Source organism: Emys orbicularis, chromosome 16 (assembly GCF_028017835.1).
Source record: "Emys orbicularis isolate rEmyOrb1 chromosome 16, rEmyOrb1.hap1, whole genome shotgun sequence".
Lineage (NCBI taxonomy): Eukaryota > Metazoa > Chordata > Testudines > Emydidae > Emys > Emys orbicularis.
In genome coordinates, this window is record NC_088698.1 from 6713923 (window position 1) to 6735068 (window position 21146).

The following is a 21146-nucleotide window of genomic DNA, read 5'->3' on the forward strand; positions in this document are numbered from 1 at the left end:
CTTATCCATGCGTGGCATGAAAGGCTGGATTCCTTCACTATGCCAGTGCAAATCCAGGGTAGTTCCAGGGCCGTCCTTACCCATACGCAAACTACGCAGCTGCGTAGGGCACTAGGAAATTTGGGGCACCAATTTGCAACTGCGTGCTGCTCCAGCGGCCAGCCCGATCCCCTGGCCGGCTGAGCTGGCCAGAAAAGCTGCCCCCACCCCTGCTCCGCCCCACCTCTTCCCCTGAGCTATGTCCCGGGGGACTGCAGCAGGGGTCAGGCCCGACGCTGCACTCACCGGGCGGTGGGAAGTGGAGTGACCCGGCCCCAGCTGGCTCCGCTCCACCGGCTCCCAGCCGCGCCACCGGTGAGTGCTGGGGAGCGGTTCCCCCTGCCCCCCAAGTCCCACAGTTGGGAGCCAGGGAAGCAGAGCGGAGTGGGCTGGGATTGGGTCACTCCAGTTCCCGCCACCCTGTGAGTGCGGGGTCGGGCCCACCCTGCAATCACCGGGCAGCAGGAAGTGGAGCGAGCCGGCCCTAACCCGCTCCACTCCGCTGGCTCGTGCTGGGAGGCAGTTTCTCCCCTGCCCCCCAAGCCTGCTCCTGCCCCCCACAGACCTTGGGTGCCGCCCCCCGCGGAGGCCTGAGGCCAGCCACCCTTCGCGGGGGGGGGAGGGGGCCTGTGTAGGGCACCACAATGTCTAGGGATGGCCCATCCATTAACTTCCAATCAGTGGAAATGCTCCAGATTTAACTGAGAGTAGGATTTGGCCTCTTGTATCTCTTGCCTTGTCTCATTGCCTTGGGACATGCCTTGTCTGTACTTTAGGTGTTTTCTTTGACACCGATGGCAGCCCTGTTGGACAGAGATGGGAGAGGGTTCCACATCCTCACTCCTGTGCTGGAAAGCACGGCCCTGTCCAAGGCTGCAGGCACCAGGGTCTACATGAAACTGGAGAATGTCCAACCTACCGGCTCGTTCAAGATTCGGGGGATTGGCTACTTCTGTCAGGAGGTGAGCCCAGCCTTGGGACGTTAGCCCTTGCTCTTCTGATGTTTTGAGGCGCTTGGTGACTGACACAATGTGCCGTGAGTATGCCCAGAAGAAGGCTGTGTGCATTTTTGTGTGTGGGTAGGATGGTGCAAAATGCATTGGTGTGTGCCTAGTGTGTGTGGGGGGGTTGCAAAACACACTTGTATGTGCTTGCAAAATGGTGCGGAAACATTAGTGTGTATGTGTGCAGTATGGGTGCAATAGACACTGGTGTGTGTGTATGTGGTGGTGCAGACAACGTGTGTGTATATGGCACAGAATGCATTCGGGTGTGGGTGTGTAGTCCAAATTGTATTCCTGACGTTGCAGTATTATAGCTGTAATTGTATCGCTAATTTTACCTCCAATCTGTGTTGGCTGATGCACAGGCCAGCCCTGAGAAGTGAGTTACGTGAATTCCAAGCTCTACTTTCTCTTTCAGGCTGCCAAGAAAGGCTGCAAACATTTTGTTTGTTCGACAGGTAAATTTACTTCAAACTATTCTTCTGCCTTGGGATATTTAGCAAGACAGGGCCGTTCTGCTCCATCACCTGATCCCTGGGGAGGTGACCCAGGCGTTCCCTGGGGTACCGGTGCAGATTTCTTTAAAGCACAGGGGAAGTGGGACGTCAGCTCTCACCCTGCCAAGGCCCAGGTGAGGGCATCCGGCCTTTCAAATCCAGGCCAGAAGACACATTTGGGACTCAGCCAGGAACCCAAGGAGAGGGAAGCGGTGTGAAATGATGCAGTGGATCATTTCTGGGCATAATGTTTGTGTCTCGACGCAGTCTCATGACTCAGCGTTTCTAGCCTCAGCAGTAAACCGAGAGCAGCCGGTCTGGGGTTACAGAGGGACAGACAAACGATTAGTCATCTGAAGGGTGGAAAGCCGGACGTTCACCCTCTCAGCCGTGCTAGCCACCACGCTCCCTGCACTCGAGTTCAGTCTGACTGCAGGATATATTGGGGGGGGGGCATGGGGGCTTGGCCTGTATCAGTGGGTCCGTATTACACTGCGCCTGGCATGAGCTTGCTCATTCCAAAGTCCAGTGAGTCTGTAAATCCATGAGGGGAAATAGCCCCAAAGAGGCTGCGGGTTATTCTATGCTGTGTGTCGGCGAACAGATCTTACAATCCTGTTCTCCCTTTGACTGCCGGCCTGGTCTCTGCCAGGGAGAGCGGGTACCTGGCACTGAAGAGGGCTGGGGATTAGAACCCACTCCAGGTTGACACATCAAAGCTCTTTTATTTGAATCGCTTGGTCCAGATTCTGTCGCAGGCTGGAGCCAATGCGCTGGTGCCGCTCACTGCGCGTTTCTGTACCCGCCTGGGGTGCCTGTCCCCACACGCCCGCTTCCAGCTCTGCCCCTGAAGCCAGCAGGGGGCAGCGATTGATGCTGAGATCTTTGTGTCAAGGGAGCAGCATGGGTTCTCATGCTGTGATTTAGGGTTCCCTACATGGTAGGGGGGAGCTTGACTCCAAATAGCCCTCATCCATGCGTGGACCCAGATGTGGAGACCTGGGTCTGTTTCTGATTCATCGAGTAGGGCCCGAATCCAGAGCCCGCTGGATCATTGTTCCGTTGCCACGCTGGGGGGTCCCCAAGCCCCCACTGTTCTTCACTGACCCCTGTCTCCTTGTCCCTACAGGGGGGAATGCTGGCTTCGCCACGGCCTACGCTGCCAGGAAGCTGGGGATCCCTGCCACCATCATAGTGCCAACGAGCACCCCCCAGGCCACAGTGCAGAAGTTGGAAGAGCAGGGGACGGAGGTGGAGGTCTTTGGGAAGGTACCTGTTGTCACGGATGCACAGGGTCTGGTCTGTGCCCCAGCCTGTAACCAGTCCCTTGGGAGTGACCCCTGTAGCAGGCCGGACCCCAAGGACCACAGGGCAGGTCCATGGAGTCCATGACACCGAAACTGGGCCTTCGGGCACCAGCAATCTCTGTCTCTCTCCGTGGCTCCCTGGAGCCAGTGCAGCTGAGCCAGACTCTGGCGGGAGGCTTGTGTCGGCCCCTTTGGGGCGCCCTGCTCCCAGGGAGTATTTGCAGCGACAGCCTTTCCCAGACACGGTAACAATGTCTTAGTCCCATGGCCTCCATTGATTTGGGTTGGTTCTAGCCAGTCCTCAGCGACCTAGTCGCATCATCCCAGAGAGCCACGTGACGCTAACCCACAGGTGGGCAAACTACGGCCCGCGGGACTGTCCTGCCTGGCCCTTGAGCTCCCGGTCGGGGCGGCTAGCCCCCAGCCCCTCCTCTGCTGTCCCCCCTCCCCCACAGCCTCTGGCCCGCCGCTCCTGGAGCGCGGCAGCGTGGCTGCAAGCTCCTGCCGCTCTGAGCCGCATGGTAAGGGAGTGGGGGGTTGGATAAGGGGCAGAGGGCTCTGGGGGGGCAGTCAGGGGACAGGGAGCAGGGGGCGGTTGGATGGGGCAGGGCTGTCAGGGGACGGGGCGTGTGGGGGGGTGTTGGATAGGTGTGGGGTCCCGGGGGGCCTGTCAGGGGGCGGGGGTGTGGATAGGGGTCGGGGCAATCGGGGACAGGGCGCGGGTGGGGTCCCAGGGAGCAGTTAGGGGCAGGGGGTCCCGGGAGGGGGCAGTCAGGGGACAAGGAGCAGGGGGGTTGGATAGGGGGTGGGGTCCCCGGGGGGCAGTTAGGGGCAGGGGGTCCCGGGAGGGGGCAGTCAGGGACAAGGAGCGGGGGGATTGGATGGGCCGGGGGTTCTGAGGGGTGCAGTCAGGGGATGGGAAGTGGGAGGGGGCAGATGGGGGCGGGGAACAGGGGAGGTTGGATAGGCGTGGGAGTCCCGGGGGGCCTGTCAGGGGGCGGGAGTGAGGATAGGTGTCAGGGGACAGGGAGCGGGGGGGTTGGATAGGGGGTGGGGTCCCAGGGGGCAGTTAGGGTGGGGGGTCCCGGAAAGGGGCAGTCAGGGGACAAGGAGCAGAGGGGAGTGGATGGGTCGGGGGTTCTGAGGGGGGCAGTCAGGGGGCAGGAAGTGGGAGGGCTGGATAGGGGGCGGGGGCCAGGATGTTTGGGGAGGCACAGCCTTCCCTACCCGGCCCTCCATACAGTTTTTCAATCCCACTGTGGTCCTCGGGCCAAAAAGTTTGCCCACCCCTGCGCTAATCCCTCGTGTCTCCCGGTCTTCCCACCAGCAGCGTCTGAATCCCTCTGCACTCACTGCCTAGCAATCCCAAAGTGACGGGGAGAGTCATATGGATAGTTCATAAAAACAGGACAGAAAAGTCCCACACTGGTCACGCCTGCGCCCGGCAAACCCCTGCAGAATGGCAGTGGGTATAAAACTGTGCACCAGTGGGGTTCTGGGATAGCGCCGTCTGGCGCAGAACCTCCCCAAGGGTCCAGCTCCAGCTCCGTGTTTTTACTCTGCCAGGCGTTTAACTTGCCGTACGTTGCTAATGGGTAGCTGGGAGCGAGGTGTATCCGGGTGAATTCCATTTATCTGAATGGCCTGGCGGGGATCTGACACCCTTGGATAACAGGGTGTTCAGACCAACAGAAGCCCGCAACTCTCTCCTGCGGCTGCTCCCCCTCTCCCTGCTTCCTGTGTCCCTGCTGGGTTGTGGGGAGGACACAGGCCGTTAGAAGAATTGAAATTCAGATAAACAGACGTTACCCGTGTACTGAGGTGACAAAAGGGGCCGAATTCCAGCCTCGTTCACCCGCGGGCACCCAACCCAGTGCAAGTCACGGGGAACAGGGCTGAACGCCAGACCTGGCCGGGTGTGTCATTTCCTGTCACATGCACACAAACGTGCTCACAGAGCTGCAGGCCTGATTCTCCTCGCACACACAGGCACAACCAAACACACAGCGGCACCCGCTAAAGTCACTGGGCCCGATTCTCTTCTTCCCCCAGTTTTCCATCAGTGTAACTCCATTGCACTGGACAGGACCTGCCAGGAGAGGGTAACCAGGACCTGGTGCATAGCCTCCCCTGACCAGCCAGGCCCTGTTGTGCTCGGCGCTGCACATACATATCAAGGAAAGACAGTCTCTGCCCCACACAGCACGCAGTCTAAGTGGTGGGCAGGCCGTTCCTAGCCAGCCAGGGGAGCGAGGGCTGGCTGAAGCTGGCAGCGGCAGGTAGGTCATGGATCCTTCCCTGCATCATTGTGTCGGCAGGTCTGGGACGATGCCCACGTCCAAGCCCTGGCGTTAGCGGAGACCGAAGGCTGGGTCAGCGTCCATCCCTTCGACCATCCTTTGATCTGGTGAGAAGTTGGGGCTTTGGCCCTTATACCGTTCCTTGCTCTTCAGGCCTGGGGCCTCGCCACACCCACCCCTGCCCCCCACTGCACGGTTTCTCCATCAGCTCCCAGGGGGTTCTTGCCGATCGGCCCCAGTGTGACTGACCTCGGGCTGCGGTGGGATCCACGTGGTGAGATGAGCCAGGCAGGGTGCACAAGAGGTGGCGCAGGAGGGAGAGAACTCCAGGAGGTTGCCGGGTTCTCCACGTCCCAGCTGCTCCCGGTGGACTCTGTGTGCAGTGGGAGTGTGGGTGGGTCAAGCCCTTTTGTCCTCCCTTTAGACTGAGCTGGCAAGGGATGGACACAGCCCAGCTCCGGAGCAAAGAGCTGTTCATCAGACCAGATCTCCGCGCTCTGGGGCAGCTGTCGGGTCAGGAGGGTTGTCTTTGAATGCCGCCAGCTGGGGGTTTCCAAGGGGAATTTGCTGGGCCTGTCCTGCCGGTCGTCCCAGTGTCTCTTTGCACCTGAGCAGTGGGAGAAAGTGACCCGGTAGGTCCTGATTGAGGAAGATGCTGAAGCAGGTGTGCAACTTCAGCACGAGTTGAGGGGTTAGCATGGGGGAACGGGGCTCAAGGGAATGAAGGGTGGGGTGGCTTCCCTGTTCCGAACACCCACCTTGCCTCTGACAGCCTTCGGGGAGGCGAGAGTCCCCCCCGAAATCACTCCAGCAGCCTTGTCCGCAAACAACCAGTCCGAGTGCCCCCCCGGCCTCAGTCACTGGCCCAGGTGCCCCTTGCCCTTGGGCTCTGGCCCATTCCTGCAGGGCTGTGCACGCTCCTAATGATCACACGCAGCCAGGCTGGTCTCCCCGTCCTCAGTTCAGACCCTGGGGCAGCTCCGCGTGGTCTCGTCTCCAATGCCACCCAATCCAGGAGGAGGGCAGGAGCAGGAAGCCGGGGCGGGGGTTTCCTGCCAGCTCGGGGGCAGAGAGCGGGCCACGCGAGGCTGGCATGGCAGAGCGGAGGCGGGCAGCGCTGTAGCGATGTCAGACTTGATAGGTAGGGTGTGGCTAAGCCCTGAAATCCTGCCACTGGTCTGAGGGGGAGCCTCAGGAGAGGAGACATTTGGGGAGCCCCTCGACCCCCTGGGTTGTGCTTGTGCATCTATCCATCCCTCCTCTCATGGTCCCAAGCCCCCTTCTCACCTCTCCTGACTTCTGCTACCTCCAAGATTCTTGCTGCCAGCTGGGCCAGGCGGCAGCATGTGCCCTGACCAGCTCCCAGGGGAACTGCAGCTAGGTCTGCGTGGGACTAGGGGGCTGCCCAGCCATTGTCCGAGCCCGGCACGGCATGGACGCGTCACACCGAAGTGCCCGTTGGTTGGTGTCTCACAGCTGGTTTGCTGTCTCCAACCCTGTTCCCATAGGCAAGGCCATGCCAGCATGGTCAGGGAGCTGAAGGATTTGCTAGGCCACAAGCCGGGAGCCATCGTCCTGGCGGTGGGCGGTGGAGGGCTGCTGGCTGGAGTGGTGGCCGGCCTGCAGGACGTGGGCTGGCAGGATGTACCCATCGTTGCTGTGGAAACCAAAGGAGCTGACAGCTTCAGTGCAGCGCTCAGGGCTGGGAGATTGGTCACCCTGCCGGAGATAACCAGGTGAGTGCGGAGACAGGAGGGAATTGATTGCAAAGGGGGCTCTGCAGGGGGTGGCGGCAGGGGAGGGGCTCAGAGGGGGTGTGGGCAGGGGATGGGGGATCTGCAGGAGGTGCGGGGAGGGGAGGCGGGATCTGAGGATATTATTATTATTATTTTATTTTATTGCCTTGCAACAGCATGTTGAGGCCTTGGCTGTTGCGCTAGGGGCTGTACAAACTCGTTACAATGACAGGGAAGGGAAATGGCAGGCGCATGCGATGTACAAGCGGGTGGGTGGGGAAGGGAGTAAGTGAGACCAATAATAGTCGAGCTAGTGCTTCAGAAGAGGCACAGCCCTTACCCAATGTGGTGGGGGAGGGGCTGTCACCCCAATTCTCCCCCCCCCCCTGCACTTCTTGGCTGATGCCCCTCACTCACTCTCCTGTGGGGAGTTTGCAGCTGGTATCAGCTGCCGGACTGACAACTCTGGAGGCTGGAATCCTCTGCTTGGCTTTCAAGTAGGAAATTCAAGGGCAGGCTTCCCTTTTCCACACCCCTGCTTTGGAGGAACCCCTGCTTTGCTGAATCACAGGCCTGGTTTTGTTGGGAACCTGCCTGGTTCCCTGCCAGCTTGCCTGGCTGGATGCTGCGGTGCTCCACCATGCAGGCTGCCCTGGGGCTGGAGACACCCTGGGATTCCAGGGTCTGCAGCTCTGGGGCAGCCCTGCCATGCTAGGCTAGCCTAGTCCCACCCTCCCTCTGTGAATGATATTCCCACCCTGAGCTCCCTTGATTTATGAACGCCAGCAGCCAGCCAGGGACCTGCGCTCCCTGTCTGGCAGTTCAAGACAGAAAAAGCCAGAAATCAGGACAGATCCGATCTCTGTCCAGGGCCCAACTTAAGAATCCTAGAATCCTAGAATCTCAGGGTTGGAAGGGACCTCAGGAGGTATCTAGTCCAACCCCCTGCTCAAAGCAGGACCAATCCCCAACTAAATCATCCCAGCCAGGGCTTCATCAGGCCTGACCTTAAAAACCTCTAAGGAAGGAGATTCCACCACCTCCCTAGGTAACCCATTCCAGTGCTTCACCACCCTCCTAGTGAAAAAGTTTTTCCTAATATCCAACCTAAACCTCCCCCACTGCAACTTGAGACCATTACTCCCTGTTCTGTCATCTGCTACCACTGAGAACAGTCTAGATCCATCCTCTTTGGAACCCCCTTTCAGGTAGTTGAAAGCAAATCCCCCTTCATTCTTCTCTTCTGCAGACTAAACAATCCCAGTTCCCTCAGCATCTCCTCATAAGTCATGTGCTCCAGCCCCCTAATCATTTTTGTTGCCCTCCGCTGGACTCTTTCCAATTTTTCCACATCCTTCTTGTAGTGTGGGGCCCAAAACTGGACACAGTACTCCAGATGAGGCCTCGCCAATGTCGAATAGAGGAGAACGATCACGTTCCTCGATCTGCTGGTAATGCCCCTACTTATACAGCCCAGAATGCCGTTAGCCTTCTTGGCAACAAGGGCACACTGTCGACTCATATCCAGCTTCTCTCCACTGTAATCCTCAGGTCCTTTTCTGCAGAACTGCTGCCTAGCCACTCGGTCCCTAGTCTGTAGCAGTGCATGGGATTCTTCTGTCCTAAGTGCAGGACTCTGCACTTGTCCTTGTTGAACCTCATCAGATTTCTTTTGGCCCAATCCTCTAATTATTGATAATTCCAATTCACTTCAAGAGAGAATCTCAGAGATGTCCTGGACTATATTCCCTGGCTTGTACACAGATCAGTGTGTTGTACATGTCAAAACTTTAAGGAGGTGCTAGGATAGACACTTAAAACCACAACCCACAATGTTCCCTTGGTTTTTAAAAGTGGCCAGTAGTAGATAAGAAGTCCTTGCTCTCTGGGCCTGGTGTGGCCTCTCAGGTACTGAGCTGGCCAGAAACCTGCTAAGAAGATTTGGAAGCAGGGTGTTTTCCCAGGGATTTGAAGCCAAAATGAGCAAAGGGGATACTGGGGCGGTTTCCTGAACTCCCGTAAGAGTTTATCTGCCATGAATTTTGTCCATGAGGATCCGATCGAACTGGCCAGCCAGACAGTCATCTGAGCCTTCCTTCTTAGGGCTGGGGTTTCCAGAGCAGTGTGAGCCTGTTAGGAGAGGAAGGCTGGGCCAGTGGTTTGGGTGTAGCCTCAGGCTGGGGAGACAGAGGGTCTGTTCCCTCCTTTGCTGCAGACTTTGTGTGACCATGAGCAAGTCTCTTAGCCTCCGTGTGCCTCAGTTCCCCACCTGGACAATGGGGATAAGAGTATTGCCCAGGGCTGGTGTGAAGACAGATCCATTGACGCTCATGAGGTGCTCGGACACTACAATAGAGAGACTGTGGAAATAGCTTCGATAGCTAAGAGCCCAACTCCGCAGGCTCCTTTGGGAATCCCAGCCTTGGACTTCAAAGGCCACCTGTGAGTCACCATCCCTTGCTCTGGATGAAATGAGTGGACAGTGCTCTGGTTTGCTGCGGTCAGGTCCTGTCTAGGGTGCAACTTGTAACAAGCTCTGGAGAACACCCCATTGAAAGGTTTTCATAGGTGGGACATAGGGTGGGCTGCTGCTCATGCTCTGGGTCTGCAGCAGGATGCAAATATTGCAGAGCTCCAGCGCCTTCCACCTCTAGGGGCACTGGGTTCAGATCCAGCCTGAGTCAGTAATGACTGCAAGTTCTTACTCTATCTGTTGACCCTTTGGTGGTCCTTGTGTGCAATGAGTTGGCAGGCCTCAATCCAGGGCTCCACATCACCAAAACCCAGCAACACTGTTGGCCACCTTGGGGGCAATCCCAGCAGAGAGGCAAAAGGCTGGATGGGCCATGGAGACCAAACTCCCGCCTTGTGATGGTTTCCTCCTTCTCAAGGCTGAGGCTCATTGGTGGGGCTCACAGCTGTCCCGTGCTGTGTCTGGTCAATGGCATTCCTCAAGGGCTGCCAGCCTAGAACCCTGCCCCACCACAAAGTCCTAGCTGCGGAGGTGAAGGGGTGAATTTCTCCCCACCCTCTGGCCTGGGCTGGATTTCCCAGCTCGGAGCTCTAATGGGGGCTCTCTCTTTTGCTATCCATTTCCCAGCGTGGCCAAATGCTTAGGAGCCAAGACGGTGTCTGCCCGGGCACTGGAATGTGCCAGCGAATGCCAGATCATCTCTCAACTGGTGGAGGATGTGGAAGCAGTTCAAGCCGTAGAGCTGTTCCTGGGTAAGTCCTACAGACACTGGGTGCTGATGCTGCTCTCTGGCTGACTACGGCGAGCCAACAGCACCACCTAACGCCTATCAGAGGTGCTTCGTGCTCCGAGTTCTCCCTTTTGGATAAGGAAATTGTTGACCCTTGATTCTGCCAATTCTCTGCGGAATAGGAACATAGGTTTAGTTACCATTTTTCTGTCAAACGGGGACGGGGGAAATCAGCTCCAGGGATCAGAGACACTGGCAGACCCATCTATGTTACAGTTACGGCTGTGCCATGCAATTACGGCCCAGCTGTGACCCAAATGTATCCTAATAGTGTATATTTGGTTTCACCCGAGTAGAGGGGTCCAAACTGTGCTACAGCCAATAAAGGACTTGTGCCATAGGCCTGAAGAAATTAAGCGCAGAGACGGGCTTCCTCAACTGGCCTGGAGCACAATGTAATGGTAGGGAATTTGAATGTTAGTGGACAGATCAAGCGTGTCGCATATGCAGTATACCAGCTTAGGTTGAAAGCACAAGGGCTAGTCTCCAATTAGTGCCGATGGTCATTCCTCCCTCTAGTGGCTTCCCCCTGTGAGGATAACAGCCTACTGCCAGTGCATAGCGGAGTTCCTCCTTTATGGGGGGAGGGATAGCTCAGTGGTTTGAGCATTGACATGCTAAACCTAGGGTTGTGAGTTCAATCCTTGAGGGGGCCATTTGGGGATCTGGGGCAAAAATCTGTCTGGGGATTGGTCCTGCTTTGAACAGGGGGTTCAACTAGATGACCTCCTGAGGTCCCTTCCAACCCTGATATTCTGTGATTCTTTCTCCTTCCTGCCGGCATTGCCCAGATGATGAGCGGATGCTGGTCCAGCCTGCCTGTGGAGCCCCTCTGGCCTTACTCTACACAGGTCGTGTTCAACAGCTGCAGCGAGAAGGGCACTTGAACCCAGACCTGGACTCCATTGTCATCATCGTGTGCGGAGGAAGCAGCATCCAAATGACTGGGCTCCAGGCTCTGAAAACCCAGCTGGGCATGAAATGACTGCGGATGCCGACCCCAGGATGGCTCACAGGGCAGGGGTGCATGGGATCCCATGCAGACACTAATAAATCATATTGTGGGGTTATTGTAAGTGGAATCTAATGGAATTCAAACCAGTTTATAGAATAAATACCAAGCTACTCTTAGATCCTGAGCTCACCACTGACTGCTTTACTGCTGCTGGGTGTGGCTGCTTGCTCTGCGCGTCCTGGGTAGGAATGAAGGCGGAATCAGCTGAGCAACGTTGGTTCTCTATGAGCTGTGGCAGTCGGTGCCATTTGGGAAGGTACTTTAGGGCACTCACTGGAGCTAGGCAAGTTGTGGATTGTGACTATCCAGCACTGTGGTTTTAACCCATCTTTCTCAGTGTGAACCGTTCACGGCTGACCCTGATTTCTGTTATTCACAGGGGTTTATTTGCTGAATAATTCTCAGACAGTGGGGCAAAATGTTCATGTCCGCTCTTTGTTATTTGTGATTGGTCACCAGTCATAATAGAGTTGTTTCTGCTTCCTGATTGGATGACTGAAACTTGTCTAGCTAGCAAATAAAGGAAAGTGAATGATGGATTCTGCATAGCACTTGTCACAGGCCAAACGCTTCGGTGAATAAATATTTGTGCTAAAAATCTGTGAAACCCTTCTGGCTTCATGATCATTTTCATGAATACTCAACAGTTGCCTGCACACTAGGGAGAAAGGAAGTCTTTGTTAAAGATCTAACATCTCTGCCTGCTCAACTAAGGTGTCAGATCTGACAATACCCATCTCTGAGACCATCCAAGGAGTGCTCCAGCAAAACGGGCCTGGCTATTCCAGATACTTTGTTGCCCATTCTGATGATTTTATTGTAAGTCTCATGATATTTTGTGCTTTTCTTTAAGGTTGTCGATTAATCGCGGTTAACTCATGTGATTAACTCAAAAATATTAATCGCGATTTTAAAAATCACACTTTTAATTGCACCATTAAACAATAGAATACAAATTGAAATTTATTAAATTTTTTGGATGCTTTTCTACATTTTCAAATATATTGATTTCAACTGCAACACAGAATACAAAGTGTACAGTGCTCACTTTATATTATTGTTTTTTATTACAAATATTTGCACTGTAAAAATGATAAACAAAGAAATCGTGTTTTTCAATTCACCTCATGCAAGCACCATAATGCAATACCTTTATCATGAAAGTACAACTTACAAATTTGGAGTTTCCAGCACTGCTTATATTTCTAAGCTAGAAAAAAATATTGAAAAACAAAAGCCTTTCAGGGCTGAGAAAGGAGCCCTACTCAAATTTAAACAGAATCCTTTGTTGGTCTCCTGTATTATTAAATCCACCAAAACTTTGGAATGTCCCCTAGACACGTCATCTTCTTCCACCAAACTCCCCTAAATGGCCTCCCCTCTTAAGCCACACCCACTCTGTATCCTCCAAGGTACTCCTTGATCTTCCATTCCCTGCCACTGTTCCCTCAACCCTCCTCATAGACGCCCAGGGCCTGATTTTTCAGAGGCGCTTGGTGTTTGCGGCTCCCACTGTCTTTAACTAGAGGAGTGGGAGCTCAGCATCTCTGAAAATCAGACCTGTAGGGTTTTCCCACTGCCTCACTGCTACATTAGGTCCCCTCAGACTGCTGGGCCCAGATCCCAAGAAACCTGCCTTATACACTCCCCTGAAGTCACAGCAGAGAAGAAACAAGCATTTGATGCAAGGCAATTATAAGATTTCAGTCCACAAGGGGGCAGCAGAGTCTCTCCCACCTGGAAGTTCCCTACCTGCAGAGGACACAGCTGAGTTCCGCTCAGCAGATCAAAGAGCAGAAATTTGCCCCAAATATGAAAAAGTAAATGAGGAAATTAAGGGCGTCTGTTTTTCAGCAACTAGGAAGGGTGGCCAATTCAGATCCAGTTTTTATATTTGTCTTGGGACTAATTCGAGAGACAAGGTGGGTGCGGCAATATCTCTTATTGAGCCAGTTTCTGTTTGAGCTTGTCTCTCATCCCAACAGAATGTGGTCCAATAAATTACCTCCCCCACCTTGTCTCTACATCCTGGGACCGACATGGCTACAACCCCACTGCAAACAATTGGGAATAATCAGACATTCTTTTAACATATTTCAGGCCCATTTTAATTTCCAGACTCAATCATAATAATAATGCTTTGCGGCTTTTGCACGAACGTCGCAAACACTGATTAAGGCATGCAGCCGTCTGCTAGGTGGGCAAGTCTCACTGTCCCTTTTGAAAGAGGAAATGGAGGCACAGCGGGGTTACAGGAAGTCTGTGGTAGAGTCAAGAATCGGCCCCAAGAGGCCTGACTCCTGGGGTATGTGTACACAGCAATGTGAGCTCAGGCTCGAACCTAACCCCCCTTGAGGCCACGCACCAATTGTTTTAACGTAGCGCTCAAACCAGGGCCCTGAGGGGATGGAGGATCCAGGCCTGTGTTAAAGTGGGACCTAGAGTCCAAGCCCTGTTGCTTTCCTGTATGCACGTGGTCTCAGCTTGACTTGGGTCCCACCAGTCCTCCGGATGTATCCCAGAGTTCCTTGGGGGCAATTTCCTTAGTCCTCCCTATGCCAACAATCCGGGGTGCAGTTTCTTGCACTCTATTGCAGATGGCAGCAGCTCCGATCAGCGTTAACCACCTACTGTCTGCTGAACACCAGGCTGCAGGCACGTTACCTGCTGGGTTTGCAATGGAGACTGATCAGAGACTCTTTGCAAAGAGAGCTGCTTCCTGGTCACAAGAGCACGGCCAGATTTTGGTGCACACAGCCTGGGGAAGTGGAGTGGGGACCAAGCAGCTGCCCTGTTGGGAGCAGGCGGCTGAGCTCCCAGCTCAGCATGGATGGGGGAGCTGATCCCCAACACCCCAGCCACTCCCCATCCCTGGGACTGCATGTGCAGGGGTGCTGGGGCAGCATGCACTGTCAGGGCGACGAGTGGGAGTCAGCCCCAAAACTTCCCAGCAGCCTCCCACGGGACCAGCTGCTGCTGTGCAGAGCTTGCCCAGAGCAGGGAGCAAAGCTGACAGGTGGGAGGTGGCGCCTGGCTGCCAGGATGTTGGGGGACAGCTGGGAGCTCTGCTGCTCTCTCTCTCTGCAGGGTAGCCAGTTGGTCCTGCTACACCCCCTGTCCCTTGCTCCTGGGCCCCCCATGCTCCCTGGGGCTGTGTGTGCTGAGGCAGTGTGCACTGTCAGGCTGGTGAGTGGGTGCCAGCCCCCAAACTCTCCCACAGCCTCCCGGGGATCCCTTAGCCCTGCCTCTCAGGCTGTGGTGGGGGCAGGGAGAAGGGATCCTGGGGTGGGGCTGGAGCACACTGCACCCCAACCCCTGGGGATGCACTTCACCGCTCCGCGGCCGGCAGCAGCCAGCCTGTGTTTTTCCTCTGAAACCTGCATTTTATGGCAAACTTCAAAACAAACGGACAAAAATAAATAAATAAAAAAAACCCAACCAACCAAACCCCCTTCACTGACCAGCCCGCTTTAAAATTCAGAACTGCACGTTTCATTTGACTAGTTTCCCAGCCCTGGTGCCTGATGTGCTAATGATCCTCAGGACAGGCACACCTGGGCAGTTTCCAGCCAGCATGACTCCACCGAGGGGTGCAGAGCCCAGTTCTCAGGTTAGATGGGAGGTCAGTACAAAGCCTTCTCACGACTGCCACAGCCATCAAAGGAGTTCATGATGTGCTTTACGGACTGCTGGGCTCCTAAGGGGGCACCCATGTCCCATCAATAGCACCACCGCAGTTAGCAAACCGGGGAGCAGTAGAGTTTTCCCACAGTGCAACACATTCATAGGGCTAGAGTGTCAACGCTAGGGGCGGGGGCGCTAGGCACTCGGGGGTAGGATTACTTTGATTCGGATCTGTGCACTGCAGTGTGGATGCCAGAGACTTAGATTTGAGCATGGATTAGAAAATCCTTAACCCAGGGTTAAAATGCAGTGTAGACGCTCAAGCCCAGGGTTCCCTGACACAGGTCAGCTGACTTGACTCCCACTAACTCTAGGCTTACACTGCTGTGTAGACATACCCCCCCATCTTCCCTAATGGCTAGCCCACGCTTTCAAAAATGTTGATATAGGTATATCTACCTCTCTAGTATAGAGACCATCTCAAATGATCATGCCTGCGCTGGATCAAGCGAAGCCTGCTGTGATATTGACCTCCCGGTGAAGTGCGTTGAGCCCAGCTGATGAAAAGCGCTATACAAGAGCTAGGCGCTAGTATTGATTTTATGATATGACACTTATTTCATCTGGTCATCTCTAGAAGCAGCATTGAAAACATGAGCCCTAGATCGACAGCGTGAACAAGACAGGTTCGAGATAGTGCCGTGCTGGTGCCTCCAAACAACTCGACATGACACCATGGGTAAAATGACAGCAGCTGCCCGACTGCTTTCAACCCTAGCCCGTCCTCCAGGGGGGAAAATGTACCAGTGGTGGGAAAGTTTAGGATGAAAAGGCAAGTGGGAGGAAGGCTGGGTCAGCGGTCAGGGGATTAAACTCAGACTGAGGAGAGCTGGGATCAGTTCTCTGCCATTCTACAGCCTTCCTCTGTGACCTTGGGCAAGTCACTTAGTGTATGGCTACACAGCCAAAAAAACCTCCAAAAACCCAGAGCCTGGGTCAACTGATTCGGGCTTGTGGGGCTCGCATAGGGGGGTAAAAATAGCAGTGTAGAGATAGTCCCTAGGCAGACCGTGGGCCAAATCTGGACCACCAGACGCTTTTGAATGGACCGTATATTATTGTTTTTATTTTTGTATTGGTTTCTCTGGAGTCCAGCCCTTGGCTGTACATTGACCAAGAAATTTGGACCTTGACAAACAATAATTGCTTACCCCTGGGCGGATATTCCTGCCAGGGCTCCGAGCCCCACCTCCCTCGCCGGGTTTCAGAGCTCAGGCTCCAGCCGGAGCAGGAATGTCTGCACTGCTAGTCAGTTGAGCTGGGCTCTGAGACTTGCTGCTTTGGGGTTGTTGTTTTTTTGCAGCATAGATGTACCCAAAGTCTCTCTATGCCTGAAAGCCCTGCCCTACGAAGCAGGGGGTGGTGAGGATAAAGACACTGAAGCTGAGGAGGTGTTCAGAGATTCTGGCAGTGTAGACAAGGAAGCAGAGGTTTTCTTTCCACAGCAGAGTTGAGGCATGTTGGGGATGGGGACAAGCCTGCCCAGCTGTTTTCCCTGGACTCTCTTTGCTAGAGGCCTTCAAGCCTGTCAATAGGTGTTGAGTTCAAATCCCGACTAGGCCTGGGTCCGCATTTAAATTCTATTGCTCCTTTGATTTAACCCCTTCTAGTTTCCTCATTTTGACCCTCTGATCTGCACCGGTTAGGGTGACCAGATGTCCCAATTTTATAGGAATAGTCCCGATTTTTGGCTCTTTTTCTTATATAGGCTCCTATTACCTCCCACCCCCTGTCCCGATTTTTCACACTTGCTGTCTGGTCACCCTAGCACCAGTTCCTGTTTGTTCATTCCTCCCCACCCCATACTCAGTTGAGTTCTGTGCCCCCCCCTTCTGTAGCTTCAGTGGGCCCCACCCACCATTCCTAGTCACCAGGTCGGCTGGTACTTGCCACCCGCACTAGTGGCTTTGTGGCCTGGTCGGTCCACTAGGAGCCCACAGAGGCTGCTAAACAGCGCTGGAGGTTTGGCCGGCATCCCGTGACTTGGGCTGAGCACGGGCGAGACAAAAGGGCCTGGCGCTCACAAACCACCCAGCTCCCCTTCCACAACTGACTTTAAAGCCAACTCTGATTTCTGTGGAACTAGGCCAGCATAGCAGAGCCAACCCCCGGGTTAAATTGTAGCTGGCACCATGGGCAAAGCTGGCACGTGTCCGTCTGAGTGTCGTGCAGTTAGCGGCTCATGCCAGGATGGCTCGTTGTTCCAAGGTATAAAAATAACTCAGCCCTGCTCCCCTCTGCGAGTGCCCGTCTCCTGGGTCTTTGTCTTTCCTGGATGAGTCACGCCGCAGCTCCTCTCACCTGTTTGCTAGGCCTCCGCTCCCCCATTGTTTGCTGTGTGAAACCCTGGGCCCTGCAACAGCTGTTCTCAGCTGTCTCCTGTTCATGGAGCTCACGTACAGGAGCACGGGGAGCCCCGTCTTTATTGCCTCTCCCGTCCACCTGAGACAACAGATGCCGTTTTCACACGACAGAACGAGCGGGGGAGCGGGGCATGGGGCTGCTGGAGGAGGTAGGTTGGTGGGAGACCAACTCTCCCATTCTCGGGCGGGGGTGGTGAATCAGCAAAGCTCTGCAGAGGGCGGATTCTTGAAAACAGGGCCAGTGCAAGAGGCTTGTGTGGGATGCTGGCTCATCCTTCCCAGCATCCTTTGCCTTCTCCCGAAGAACTTGGCCTATTGGTTTGTTCTAGCCATCATCTCTCTCATGTTTTAACTGGCATTTCTACTGGTAATTTTCATTGGCTGCCGGTAATTACCAAGGATCCAGCGCTGCATAACTAGTGAATGGTGTGGGAGCCGGTTGTCTAGAAATAGGGGAGATTTTCAGATGCCCGCTAAACCTCTCTCTTAAAACTCACATAGAGATACGTGAATAATTAGCAAGGCCAATTTTCCTCAGTAACTTTCCACAGCTCGGCTTGTCCCCCCTCCCCATTCACCTATCGGCCTTTAATGGAGGACGTTCATGTGTCCAGGCATCTCTTGGTAAGTGAGAAATATACGGTGTAAACTGGCATCACGCCACTGGCTTCAGTGAGTCCGTTGACAGGGGCTCTGGCGCGTTGTTGGGTGAATTAATATGATGTTATGGTTACACATTTCATCCAAGTGTATCCCGCACACGTTATGGCTTTGATGCACCATATAACTTGTCAACTAGCGCATGGGCTAGGGGTTAGAATTGGGTTCCATTCCTGACTCGGCCACTGACCTGCTGTGTCATTTCCGAGCTCAGCCTTTCTCTATCTTGTCTATTTCGACTGTGAGGTCTTTGGGGCATGGACTGTCTCGTGATGTGTATGTACAACTCCTAGCACAGCGGGGCACTGATCTCAGCTGGAGGCCTCTAAGCACTACCCTCATATAAATACTATGTTTTACAGTCTGTTTGTCTAGCTAGCTAATGTATATGCTCATTTATCATAGAATCATAGGACTGGAAGGGACCTTGAGAGGTCATCTAGTCCAGTCCCCTGCACTCATGGCAGGGCTAAGTATTATCTAGACCATTCCTTTATTTATGCCTTTGTTCTATGCATAGCTCACTGAGCCGCCCACTGAAAAGCAGCTACCTCTGGGGTGGATCGTATAAGCTGTTTAATAGCACAGCGCAATGGATATGCAACTGTTTAGGACAAGAACAACATTTCACACCTGTCAATGAGTGAAGCCTCCCGTTAGCTTGTTGAACAAAGTAAGTATCATTAGTCTCATTTTAGAGATGGGGAAACTGAGGCATGGGAAGACGTGACTTTTGCCCATGATCACACTGCCAGTCAGTGGTGCAGTCAAGAGTGGGACTCAGCTCTCCTGGGAGTTAACCAAACACCTCCACCCCGGCTGCTGACTTCCCATGGTAGGAACAGTCAGCGCACTGGCTTGACCAACCAGGGTTTTTCCATTGAGTCTGACTCCCATTGGCAGATGTATCTGGGCACCTTTCGGAGCTATCAGGTCTCCAGCCCTCGCATAATCCCAACTGAATCCAACTCTCCGGCCTAACCTGGACCTGTGGCAGGGGAGACCTTTCGGCGGTATTTCTACGCTGCAGCTGGAAGTGTGATTTCCAGCTCGCATAGCCATACAGGCGCTAGCTTGAATCAAGCCAGGGCGCTAAAAATAGCACTGTGGCTGCGGCATGGGCGGTGGCTCAGGCTAGTTGCCCAAATATCATCCCAGCCCAGATCCTTGTGTGGGCGGCTAGCCTGTGCCATGGTGACCACATGCGAGCTTGACCAGCACTAGCATGTGTCCGTCCACCCAAGCTGGGAATTACACCTCCCAGCTGCCGTGTAGATGTACCGGGGGAGAGGCCTGTAGCCCTTTATAGACAGAGTGCTCTGCATCATAGCAAAGACCCCAAGGCAGGCTCTTAGAGGCTTGTTTGTTCCTTCAAATCGTCACTCTGGCTCCCCAGGTCCCCACCAAGCCCCACTGAACTCAGTAGAGTTCCCAGTGTAGCATACCGGTCAAAGCTATGCTGGGGGGAGGGATAGCTCAGTGGTTTAAGCATTGGCCTGCTTAAACTCAGGGTTGTGAGTTCAATTCTTGAGTGGGTCACTTAGGGATCTGGGGCAAAATCAGTACTTGGTCCTGCTAGTGAAGGCAGGGGGCTGGACTCAATGACCTATGAGGGTCCCTTCCAGCTCTATGAGATAGGTAGATCTCCATATATTTATCATCCCATGTACAGCCAGTAGCTGTGATGCTGGCTTGTGAGCCACTCTGAGTATGCATCCAAAGAAGTGTGCTGTAGCCCACGAAAGCTTATGCTCTAATAAATTTGTTAGTCTCTAAGGTGCCACAAGTACTCCTGTTCTTTTTGCGGATACAGACTAATACGGCTGCTACTTTGAACTCTGAGTATTATTGTTTCTTACTCTTAATATTTCTTCTCAGTCAGATTGTTTAGACTGCAGTTCCCTGCATTCGTTAGCCAGCGCTGCGGCTCAGTTTAATTACTTTGCTACTGTCTTTCTGCATTTTTATTATAATTATTATTAATTATTACACTCTTCTCCCATTCCCACTGTGCAGTCTCTGGTCAGAAGAGAACAACACACAGAGACCTGCTTGTTACAGTGATTTATTGATTGAGTTCATGAGCAGTATTTAAAATACAGCCATATTTCAAACACACCCGTATTCTCCCCGCCACACACACAGACACCCACCTGTCACCGTGCAGCAGACACCCATACCCCCCTGACCATATGCACACCAACACATACTCTCTAATCACACGTGTGCACGCACACACACACACACACACACACACACACACACACACTCTTTTCTCTCTCATCATGAAGACACACAAACATACAGCCAACCCTCTATCCATATTTGCACATACAGATTCACAGACATGCAGTACAAACTATGCATACACACACAGAGACATGCCCATTTGCTATGTGGGTGTGCACACACACACACCCTCTAACCAGGCACACAAGCAGCAAAACATTCTAAACACACACACACACCCTCTGATCACACACACATATTGACACACCTTCTAACCATGCACACAAGCATACACACAGCAAAACATTCTAAACACACACACCTGCTGATCACACACACACACTGATACATCATCTGTGTACACAAACATCACTCTCTCTCTCACTCTCTCTCTCTCTCTCACACACACACAGATACACAAACACCTCCCCCCTCTGATCACACACTCAGACTGACACACCTTCTACGTATACATAAGAACATAAGAACGGCCACACTGGGTCAGACCAAAGGTCCATCCAGCCCAGTATCCTGTCTACCGACAGTGGCTAATGCCAGGTGCACCAGAGGGAGTGAACCTAACAGGTAATGATCAAGTGATCTCTCTCCTGCCATCCATCTCCACCCTCTGACAGACAGAGGCTAGGGACACCATTCCTTACCCATCCTGGCTAATAGCCATTAGTGGACTTAACCTCCATGAATTTATCCAGTTCTCTTTTAAACCCTGTTATAATCCTAGCCTTCACAACCTCCTCAGGCAAGGAGTTCCACAGGTTGACTGTGTGCTGTGTGAAGAAGAACTTCCTTTTATTTGTTTTAAACCTGCTGCCCATTAATTTCATTTGGTAGCCCCTAGTTCTTATATTATGGAAACAAGTAAATAACTTTTCCTTATTCACTTTCTCCACACCACTCATGATTTTATATACCTCTATCATATCCCCCCTTAGTGTCCTCTTTTCCAAGCTGAAAAGTCCTAGCCTCTTTAATCTCTCCTCATATGGGACCCGTTCCAACCCCCTAATCATTTTAGTTGCCCTTCTCTG

The 21146-nt window shown here is 53.6% G+C and overlaps 1 protein-coding gene across 1 annotated transcript; it reads left to right on the plus strand.

The window, feature by feature from the left end:
- The first annotated feature begins 833 nt into the window (after positions 1-833).
- On the plus strand, positions 834-11131 carry LOC135890506 (serine dehydratase-like). The gene is made up of 7 exons (XM_065417926.1): positions 834-1001; positions 1462-1501; positions 2670-2809; positions 5166-5254; positions 6656-6883; positions 9984-10108; positions 10938-11131. Exons 1-7 carry the CDS (start codon positions 834-836, stop codon positions 11129-11131), a joined length of 984 nt encoding a protein of 327 aa, XP_065273998.1.
- The last annotated feature ends 10015 nt before the right edge of the window (positions 11132-21146 follow it).